This window comes from Canis lupus, chromosome 1 (genome assembly GCF_011100685.1).
Source record: "Canis lupus familiaris isolate Mischka breed German Shepherd chromosome 1, alternate assembly UU_Cfam_GSD_1.0, whole genome shotgun sequence".
NCBI classification, from domain to species: Eukaryota; Metazoa; Chordata; class Mammalia; order Carnivora; family Canidae; genus Canis; species Canis lupus.
This window is the reverse complement of record NC_049222.1, coordinates 109953479-109964488: the sequence shown is the minus strand read 5'-3', so window position 1 is coordinate 109964488 and position 11010 is coordinate 109953479. Positions and strand designations below refer to the sequence as shown.

Here is an 11010-nt window from a genome sequence, read left to right as displayed (position 1 = left end):
TATGTAACACTGTGCATTTATTTACAAAGAGGTTAGAGAAACACACAGAGTCTGGCCCCCCTGTGCACTGGGGAGTCACCATCGTCATAATAAATACAGTAATTTTAAAAAAGAAAAAAAATACTGGATTGGAACAGCTGAGGGTCTTCCTGGGCTCCCCCACTCCCTCTCAGCAGGGGAGAAAGGGGGGGCACCGAGATAGAAGCCATCTTCCTTCCCCTCTCTTACCTCCTAATCCCCTACAACTGTCCAGGGATAGAGGTGAAAGAGTCTTTCTTTCCAGGTGTTACCACCTCCTAATTGACCCTCAAAACCCCAAAGTCAGTGCTCCTTCCTTTTCCAGGGCACTCTGCAGGCACCACCCGGGTCAGACACGGAGTCTCTGACCATGGTGCCAAGGGGATATCCCAAGAATCCAGGGACGTGGACGGGGGCACTTTGTGAATGGGGGGTTGGGGGGAGACACCGCATCTGGGCATGGAAAGGAGGAATAAGAGGGTTCAGTGACAGAAGTGAACGGGAACAAACGGACTAAGCGTCTAAACTAAAACGGGGAAATTCAAACTGAATTGCCCCTTCTGCATACCATAGTACACCCATTGTACAGATGAGGAAAGTGAGGCCCAGACAAAGGGAACTTTCTTGCCCAAGGGCTGCAGAGCCAGCAGCTGACTGTGTCAAACAGGGCTCCTCCCCCATTCCTCCCTATGGTGGAGGGGGAGCCTTTTCAACCAAGACTGCAGTGGATGGGGGGCAGTGAGGAAGGGTCTTTGGAAGCAGAGAAGATGGTGGTCTTTGGAAGGGAGGTATGGAAGGGCCAGTGACTGGGAGCGTGGTGGTGCAGAGGCCATGAAGGCGGAGCCCAAGCAATTCCCAAACTCACACCGTAGTCATGACCTTAAGAGAACCCGAACGGAAACGCAGTATCTTTTTCTTGAGTGCGTGAGAAGCCTTGATCTTCACGAAGACTTTGGCGGGGCCCGCGGGCGCCCCTCCACCTGCGCCACCCCCGGGCCCGGAGGCGGCGGTGGCCGCCACCAGCTGTTGCGGCCACACCAGGCCACCGCTGCCGTCCGAGTCGCTGGACGCGGAGCTGAAGGCCGGCGACTCCCCCTCGCTGGCGCTCGACTCGCTCTCCCCGTAGCCGCCGCCAACGCCGCCCGCGGGCCCCCGGCGTCCCAGGGGCCCCACGCGCCCCGCGGAGCACTCGGAGTCGCTGCCCGCGCAGCCGTAGAGGAGGCGGCGCGGAGGGGCTGACGGCGACGGGCCGGGCCCCGGGCCGCGGGCCGCGGGGGCTCGGGGCCGGCCGCGGCGCCCGTCCGCCGCGTCGATCTCGGCCGTGGAGCGCCAGCGGCGGCAGGACCCCGCGGCCTGAGCCGCGAGCGTGGGCGCGGGGCCGCGGCGGGGCCTCGGCGGCCGGGGGCTCTTCCCGTTCGGCCGTGGGGTACTTGGGGGGCCCCGGGGGCGCCGCGGCCGCGCGGCCCAGCAGACTGGTCTCGGACTGAGAGCGCGCGGCCTTGCGCGCCCTGGGCGAGCCCCTGCGGCCGGAGGCCTCCGTCACGCGTCCGCGGCGGCCGGCGGCCCGGGGACGCTCCCGGGGCGGGGACTGCTCCACGCTGCGGCCGCGGGTCAGTGGCGGCGCTTTGCGGCGCGCCGCGCGCCCGGGGAGGCCGCGGGTGGCGGCCTGCGCGCCCGGGATGTACTGCGCCTTCACCAGGCGACCCTCGGCCGGGCTGTCGGGGGGCGACGGAGCGGCGGGCGGCGCGGCGGGCTCGGGCGCCGGCTCCGACTCCCACGGCGGGGCCCAGCCGCGGCCCAGGGCGGCCGGGCTGGCGGGGCGGCCCCCCGCGCGCTCCACCGGGGGCTCGGGCGCGGGCCGCGCGCCTCCGGGGGGCGGGGACACGTCGGGCGGCCTCTGGCGCACGCTGTTCTGGCGCCGCGGGCCCCCGTCCGCGCCCCCGGGACTGGTCCGGGGCTGGCCCGCCCCCCGGCGGCGGCGCCTGCGCAGGAGCGCCGAGATGTAGCCGTCCAGGGGCCGCCCCGCGCCCGACGGGTCCGGAGAGTCCGCCGGGGGCCGGGCGCAGGGCCGCGGGCTGCGCAGCGCCACGGCGTGCAGGGGGCTGGGCGTCAGGAAGGGCCCCGCGCGGGCCCGCCGCTCCGCGGAGGAGCAGGCCTCGGGGCCCGCGGAGCCCGCTGCCGTCGGGTAGGGCGCCGAGTACGATCGCGGCACGGCGGCCCGAGCGCTCACCGCCTCCGGAGCGCTGGGGCTGGCGTCTCCTGGGGAAGGAGGCAAAAAAAAAAAAAAAAAAAAAAAAAAGAAGGAAGAGAGTGGAGGGACTCGAAGCCCTTGCTCCATGAGCCTAGGAGGGTCAAGTGGCCAACCCCCGTCCTCTTCTGCTGTCAACCAAACCTCTGCTCTCCCCCCGCCCCCTTATACCAGGTTCATGACAGAATCTTCCCGAGGCCCTGAGTGGTGTGTCCTGCCTCTGCCGCTTGCCCTCCATCTCTAACCCCTCTTTTCCATAATTATGGGCCTTCAGCTCCACTGACCTCCTGGAAGCACCTGCCAGTCACGTTCCAGCCTCACGGACCTTTGCACTTGCTGTGTCCGCTCCCTGAACACTCTTCCCCGAGGGTCTCTGTTTGGCCCCCTCCCTCACGTACTTTAGGGCGCCACTCAGGTGTCACACTCTCAGTGACGCCCTCGCTAGCCATGTCTCCTAAAATTGCATCTTCGTCCCCAGCTCAAAAGGGGACCCCCAGTTGCCTGGGAGGCTCAGCGGTTGAGCGTCTGCCTTCGGCTCAGGTCGTGATCCCAGGGTCGTGGGATCGAGTCCTCCATCAGGCTCCCCATGGGGAACCTGCTTCTCCCTTTGCCTGTGTCTGTATCTCTCATGAATAAATAAAATCTTTTTTTTTTTAATGAGGGGTGCCCTCCCTAGCCCCCTTCCCTAACTTTCCTCTCATCCTACACATCTATATCTTATTTATCTTGTAGATTATCTGTTTCTCCCACTGGGAAGTCAGGTTTATGAGGACAAGGGTGTTTTTTTTGTTTGTTTGTTTGTTTTCCTTTTCCACTGTCGTATCCCTCACGGTGCTAAGCTGGCACAGAGTGGGAACTCAGAAACTTACTTGCACACATGAACAACAGCAGTTTCTGCTTACCGAGGGGCTACCATGTGCCAAGTCCAATGGCAATAAGGGCTGAGGCTCCCTGAATATGTAAAACTTCCCTCTGAGGTAGGTGCTGTTATTAATCCCATTTTAACAGATGGAGAAACAGAGGCCCAGAAAGATGCAACATGCTCAAAATCACACGGAGAGGGAATGTCACAGCCAGAATTTGAATCCAGGTCAGCCTGACTCAGAAGCGTGTGCTCAGAACCATTCTCTTACTGTCCATTCCCTGGCTCTCGGGGCCCAACCCCACCCACCTTACCTAGGGACTTGGGCCTCTCGCTGGCATAGATGCCCCGGGGTTCAGAGGGACCCAGGCGTCCATAGGAGCCAGATCCAGAGAAGCCACTGTCCCCACAGAAGGTTGAGGGTGGTGAGTCTGGACCTCCTGTGGAGCTGGGGTCTTCATAGAAGCCTGGATTCCAAGGAGAGGAGGAGAGAGAATCAGGGGCCTGGGTGGGGAAGCCAGTGGTGTAGAAAGAGGCAGAGACAGGAGCCTAGGTCCGGGACAGTAGGAAGGGTGGGGGTGTCCCAGGCAGACCCTGCTCCCTCTGCACCTGCTCACCTGAGCTGCGCCCGCTCTCCTGTTCCAGTCCCCCAGACTCCAGGCTCAGGTCTCCAAGCTGCTGGCCCAGGTCCCAGATGAGCCCGGGCAAGGCCTCCTGAGGGCACGAGGAGAGCAGGATGATCACAATGCCCCCCATCCTCTGCCGACTGGTCCCCCACATCTCCCCACCTATGGGCAGAGCTTCACTTTGACAAATGAGGCTCTGATTTCCAAAGTGTAAAAGGAACACTACCCGAGTCCCAGGACCCCCTCAAGATCTCTGTCCCTTCATCCCGTAAGAAGTCCTTCTGACTGTCTAACTCGAGCCCTTCGTGCTGCAGCAGCTACATCCTCCTTTCTTAGGCGTGATAAGCTTCCGAAGGCCCCACCCCTTGCCCCCTCTCTGTCAGGTGTTCCCTCTATGGCCCCTTAACTCCTATGAGCCTAAGTTCCAAAGGTCTTGCAGTAAGGGCTTTTTGCTGCTAAAAGTCGGTATCCAGGACCTAGCAGATCCCTTAGCCATTGGCCTGCGTCCTCCCAGTCCTTGGCCTTCTCCTCTCAGATGTTCCCATCTTCTCCCACTGCCCCTTATCATCAGCAAGTCCTTCTGCAAGTCTTCCTTGAGTCCTTCCTGCTGCAGACCGATCCTTTCCCTCACGAGGATATAGTAGGCTGACCACGACTCATATTAACTCTTTGCTCCTGCCCTCAGGAAGAAACCACTGCCCCCTCCCATGCCTATTGGAAAGTCCTACTGCGAGTCTAGCCTGTCTTGGTACTACACCAACGAGCACAGCAGGTTGTTTTGCCCCAGGAACCACATCTTCCTCTTGCCTTTGCTTCTTTCCCACCCCGAGGCCCCCAGCGTCTGCCCTCTGCATCCCCATGAGAAATTTCTATTGAGTCTATCCTGGATCCTTCTTGCTGCAGGGAATGACCATTTCTTATCAAGTGAGAATAAATGAAGGTGAAAACCCTTTGAGGGGAGCAGCAGTGACTAGGGATGGGGGGTGGTGCGGCTAGGAGCTAGAATAACACCGGTGGGGCCTCCCAGACCCTAGGATTTGGAAAACCCCGTTTTGGAAAACAGGGCCAGATCCAGGAAGAGTCTCACATGGGTCTGGGTGAGGCCAGAGGTGGCAGCAGCCACAGGCTGACGGTTGACCCTCAGACAAAAGCGGTTTGTCTGGACGGCAGGAGGGAGGAGGGAGGGAGGGAGGAGGGGCTGAGGGGCCAGGCGCCCAGCCCTGCCTATTTAGGGCAGAAAGACTGGCCGGCTCCCCCGCAGACGCCCCCCCTCCCCCGGCTTCCTACTCTGTGGCTGCTCTGCCCATGCTCACCCCTCCCCCCCCAGAACAGAAGCCCCCATCTGGGCTTGTTTATGGGAGGAAAGTCAACAAATCATTCCACTTTGGGCTCCTGCCCTGGGTGTGCAGAGATGCTCAGGGTCGCGTCATCTTTGAGCAGAACCCAGGAAAGCTGGAGAAATGTGCAGTCTCGGGGTGGCCAAAAAAATTCACAGACCGCCCATATGCCCCGTGTCAGGTTCCCCACTAATTCGTCCCCTGGCCCACTCTGCTCTAGCCCCGCTGGGCTCCGTGCTGTTCCCCGGAACACTGCCTGGCCTGCTCCTGGCCCAGTCTGGACGAGCCGCCCCTGCATTTCTTCCTGGCTCACTCCCTGGCTTCATTCAGATCTTTGCTTACCCGAGCCCTCCTCTGACCAGACTTTCCAAAATAGCTCCCCTGTCACTTGGCACCCGTTGACCTGCTTTGTCTCCGCCTCTGCCACACAGCGGTAATGACCTCCCAGCTCAAAACGATGCATCAGGTTGTCATTTGGTTATGGTCTGTCTCACTAAATGTCATCCCTGGAAGGCTGAGATTTTTGTCTGCTTTGTTCACTGCAGTTTCCTTCTCTCAACCCCACCCCACCCCACTCCCAGGGTGCATAGCACAGTGCCTGGCACAAGGCAGGTGCTCATGCAAAGTTTGATGAAAATGAATGTAGACGGCAGAATACTATACAGTTGTCAAAAAGGAAGGAGGCAATTTCTATCATCACTAAGAGGGACACCTGGGTGGCTCAGTGGTTGAGCATCTGCCTTTGGTTCAGGTGTGATCCTGGGATCCTGGGATCGAGTCCCGCATCAGGTTCCCTGTAGGGAGTCCTGCTTCTCCCTCTGCCTACGTCTCTCCCTCTCTGTGTGTCTCTCATGAATAAATAAATAAAGAAAAATCTTAAAAAAAAAAGAATCATCACTAAGATACAGCATTGAGCAGAAAAAGAAAAAAGTGCATAGTTCGAGCAGGAGTCAGAATTACCTGAAGGGCCTGGGGTCCACCTCCAGAGCTTCCGATTCCTGTCTGAAGCTCATGTTTTATAAATTCTCATGTGATGCTGCTTAGTCCAGCAGCTGCATTTGGAGAAACCACTGGCATTATCGCTGAGATCTCACCCAAGCAACTGGAATTTGCAAAAAGCAAAGCCAAACTCTACATTTCTTGGTATGTAAACTGCATTGGTAGAGGTAGATGCATCGGTAGAGGTCTGGAAGGATTTACACCAAGGTGACGGCGGCAGTGATCTCTGACGAGACCCCTGTCCCTGTGTGACCTTGAGCAGGTTACCCCAGCTCTCTGGGCCCTGGTTTCCTCATCTGTAACATGGCATCATTCAACTCTCTCTCTTACAGGGCGTTGTGAGGATTCTATGATTTAAAACAGCAGATCCTTTTAAGCTCTTAATAAATGCTAGGTTCTATCATTACATGAAAACTATGACTTTCTAACAAGGAAAATATAAAGTCATGTTTCACTTGTGTAAATAAAAATAAATATAAAAGGATAGATGGGGGTTCCGGTGTCTCAGCGGTTAGGGTCTCCCTCTGGCTCAAGGCCTGACTGATCCTGATCAGTCCCCGGATCGATTCTCACATCAGGCTTCCTGCATGGAGCCTGCTTCTCCCTCTGCCTGTGTCTCTGCCTCTCTCTCTCTGTGTCTCTCATGAATAAATAAATAAATAAAATCTTTAAAAAAGGGGAGGGGATAGATTGTGGGGGGTAAGTTCTGCAGGTCTAATTTCAGTCCTTGTTCTGTAAGGGAAGAGCAAGGGTGAAAGGAACAAACAGAAGAGGCCTCCTCTTCCCCCATGCCTGGACCATCCAACACGGCCCCAGTCTACACACTCCCATTGTGTGTAAGTTTGACCCCGTCCCTTCCAGGTGCAAAGCAATGACTCTTCAAAAGACCAGAAGGACCTTGGCCTGAATCTGGCTCCCTGTGTACCCACAATGCCCCTCATCCCTTTCTTTTCTTTCCTTTCCTTTTCTTTTTTTCTTTTCTTTTCTCTCTTTCTCTCTCTTTCTTTCGCAAGCCCTTCTGCTGGTGGCCACCCAGTTCAGGCAGGTTTAACATCCATGTGGTCAGGACCCCTGGAGACCCCTTTGCCCAAACTTTTCCAGACCTCTCTTCCTCCCCTGCTCACATGCCCCTAGTCTGTGTCCAATTCCCTTTATCTCTATTAGGAAGTCCTTCTGCCAGTCTAACTGAAGTCCTTCTTGCTGGAAGGGGACTCTTTTCCTTGGTGAGAGAGAAAAGAACTCCTACCCCTAACCAGGATTCTTACCTCATTTCTCTGAGATATCCCTGGTCTTTCCCTGCCTCTCCACCATTCCTATTAGAAACTAATCAAGTCTGGCTTCAATCTTTCTTGCTTCAAAGGGAGTGTATTCCTGGGCAGGGTCTTTGGGGTGGGAGGGGTAAGCACCGTAAGACAGAGGCTCAGGGATCCAAGGAGGTGCCCGCACCCTCTTCAGAAGGACCCAGGAACCCCCCAACAGCAGTGGAGTTTATATTTAGCGCTTCTCTATTCCTCCTTCGGTATCGCTGTCTCCCTCCCGCTGCCTGCCACCGCCTCCTCCCTGACGCTGGGACGGAGCTTTGCCTGGAGAGTGTGGGGGGAAGAGGCCTCTCCACTACCACCTCCTGGGGGGTGGGGTAGACAGAGGGGCATATATGGGGGGGAGACTCAGCAGCAGGGATGAGGAAGCTGAAGGGCAGAGAGGGGAAACTGAGGCAGACAGAGGGAGAGCCTGAGGGACAGAAGGAAGGACACAGCTCGCCCATCCCCATGCTCTCTCCCTCTCCTCGTGCGTAGGGTGGGAGGTGCCTTCCCAAGCCCGGCAAGCCTGGGGTGGGGTGGGGTGGGGTGGGGGAGCTGGTGAAGGCCCCCACATCGCGTCTCTAACTTTGGGAGGGGGTGGGGCCTCCCACAGCTGTTTCTGTTTCCCGAGAAGAATGTGCAGGGTCCCACTCCCGGTCGGGGGAGGGGCTGTGCGTGCAGCCCCGGAGTCTGGCGGCAGCCCCCCCTCCCCATTCCCCATGTGGGGAGGGGGCAGTGGAGGTCAGCAGCAGGGAGAGCCCCCTCCCCCGCCGCCCGGGGTCAGGTTTCCCCAAACGGGAAGCTCTGACCACACACAGGCTTGGGGATGGGATCTGCAAGGGGAGCCAGGGTCTGGGGCCTGGCAGGCTGGGGGGAGGGGAAGAGAGAGATAGGGACAGGGACGTGGGGCGGGAAGAGGGAGAGAGATGCCGAAATGCCAAAGGAGGCCAGGGAGACCGAGATGGAGAGACAGAGAGAGAGATTAAGAAACAGGCACTGAAAGTCACAGAGATGTGGCAGTAGGGAGAGAGTGAGAGAAATCCAGGAAGAGCCGGGGAGAAGCAGAGAATGACAGAGGAGAGAGGGGTGGTGCTCTTGAAGTCGTTCTGGAGACCTCTGCCTCCTTCTCTACCATTAGAGCACTCGGGGAGTTGAGAAGCCAGCCCCCCACGCCGCCTCGACCTGCCTCATCTTGGGTTAACCGAGGCCGGGACCCGCTAGGGAAGGAGGGAAAGTGTCACTGGGGAGTAAAGATCACCGCGGGGTCCTCAAGGACTGCAAGCTTCCTCTCAGCAGGGATCCCTCCCTCCGGAGGCCCGAGGATCCCCTCCCCCCACCCCGCCCCCTCCAGAGATCTCCAAGCACACCGGGACTTAGGGAAGATGGAGCCCTGCTGGCGGGGCCGGAGGGGGGCATGTTTGGATCCCGGCTGTGTGACCTTGGGTGAGTCGCTTGCCGTCTCTGAGCCTCAGCTTCTTTCTCTGTAAAATGGGGACTATCACCCCCCCCCCTTTCCTCCAGGCTGCAAGAAGACAACGCATGCCGAATCCTCGGCCCAGGCTTGACACACACTTAGCACCCAGAGGAATTTTCTTTGGGGAAGGGGCCTGTGCATTTCACGAGGCTCCGGCGGAGGCGATGCAGTCCCCCTTCCCCAGTTTGGGGGCGAGGAGGCCAGATCCCGCCCGCCCGCCGCCCGTACTCCTGGGTCTCCAGCCCCACCCCCTGTCCTCTCCCCCTCCCCCACCGGAACGGGTGTCTGAGCATCCGACCGAGACAGACAGACAGATAGACACAGACGGGGGCGGAGGGATGGACGGACAGCCCCTCACCAGCTGCTCCTCCAGGGCCGCTGCGGCCCGGCGCGCCGCCGCCGCATCTTCGTCCTCCTCGGCGTCCTCCTCGTCCTCGGCCTCGGCGCCCCCCATTCCGGGCTGGGCCAGCCGCAGCGCCTGCTGCACGCGGTACTCCTGCCTCTCCCGGAGCCAGTGCAACTCGCAGAGCCCGGCCAGGCTGCCCTCCAGCCAGCCCCGCAGCCGGCCCCGCTCGGGGCTCACCGGGAACGAGAAGGCCCGGATCATGGCTGCGGCCCCCCACCCCAGCCCGGCCGGGCCCCACGGCCACCCCTCTCCGGGTCCCACCTCCCCGCCCCAACAGCCCGCCTGCCCGCCCGCTGGCCCGGCTGTCACCGTCTCATCTGCATAGGCGCCCGCCCATTGGGCCGCCCACCCGCGCCTTATCTGCATGGCCACGCCCCCGGCGACAGAGCAACCGTCGCCTATTGGCTGCTACCTCCCTGACGAAGATGCCCGGCGGTGCATCCGCGCCCCCCAGCGCGACGCATGCTCGCAGCTTCCTACTCGCTCCGCTTGGGGCGGCCTCGCCACGCCCCACCGCTTGCCTGCCTTTGGGGCCTAGTCACGCCCCCTCTCGCGTCACAATGAAACAAGTCCGCCCTTGCTCCAATGTCATTGGTTCGCGCCCCGCCGGTCCCGCGGCTGGTTCCGCCCCCTTGCGGGCGAGCTCCGGCTACCATTGGACTGTCCGGCGAAAGGGGCAGGGGTGATCTATAAATAGAGAATGGGTCCACGTGACAGGTTGGCAGCCTTTCCTCTCCCCCCACCCCTAGCGACGCTAAGCCGCTGAGGCTGAGCAGGGGGCGGAACGGGTTATTGAGTCGAGCCCTGATTTTGCCTCCTCTTCCACGAAGCCTTCCCAGACACTCCGCTGTAAAACTAGAGGCCAGCTGAGACCGACATCCTCCCCTAAAAAAATGCTTCTAAACGGGACCGGCTTCACCGGCATGTGACCAGCTTAGGAGGGCCCCGCGCCTGGTTTAATATTCTTCTGTCACCGTCTTGAAATTCTTATTTTTTTGAACAAGGGGCCTCGCATATTCATTTTGCACCAGGCTTCACAAATTCTGCAGCCAGTCTTGCTTCTAAGAGTCGGAGATCGGTTATATCCCAAATTCTGGAATTATGAGACCTTCCTGGGTTGAAGATTCTCCGATTCGACCAAAACAGAATCTAAGCGTCTTTTGTCTCCCAGATCGTGTGGGGCATAGCGTCCATCATTCGACGATTCCAGGAGCCTTTGTTCGACGTTCTAAGAGGCTTTGTTCTCAGCGTTCTAAGATGCTCTGTTCTCAACGTTCTGTGGTCCTAAGAGTCTGAGCCTGACTTTGGTTTCCAAGGTTCCCTTCTGGCTCCCCTGGCTCCGCAAGCCGGGCTGGCGCCCCCTCAGGTGGCCAGCCCGTGTCACTACGCCGAGTGTGTGTCCCTACAACCTTCAAGATCTAGCTCCGACATTCATACCCATTTCTCAGACAGATCTTGACTCCCTACAAGCCAGGGCTCACAGAAGATCATGTGAGAACTTCCCTCTTTTATGATCTCCTCTTTTATGGCACCAGAGACATTCTGGTGGTAAGCTGGAGAAACAGGGATAGCCCTTGAGAACAAACACTGGACTAGACTACCTGGGGGTGGGGGGCTGGGGGGTGAGCCCCAGCTCTGCCACTTTCTACCTGTGTGACCTTGGAAAACTTGCTTAACCTCTGTGCCTCAGTTTCCTTATCTGTATGATGGGAGTCAATGCTGTCTACCTTCTGCAGTCA

At 59.0% G+C, this 11010-nt stretch overlaps 1 protein-coding gene across 1 annotated transcript; it reads right to left on the bottom strand.

Annotated features, from left to right (window-relative positions):
- DACT3 (dishevelled binding antagonist of beta catenin 3) lies at positions 1-10772 on the bottom strand. Its single transcript, XM_038528498.1, is given in 5 exon segments — positions 1-1422; positions 1424-2277; positions 3443-3595; positions 3746-3842; positions 9224-10772. Coding segments are annotated over 5 exon segments (2061 nt in total). The 5' UTR covers positions 9638-10772; the 3' UTR covers positions 1-879.
- Between the last annotated feature and the right edge of the window lie 238 nt (positions 10773-11010).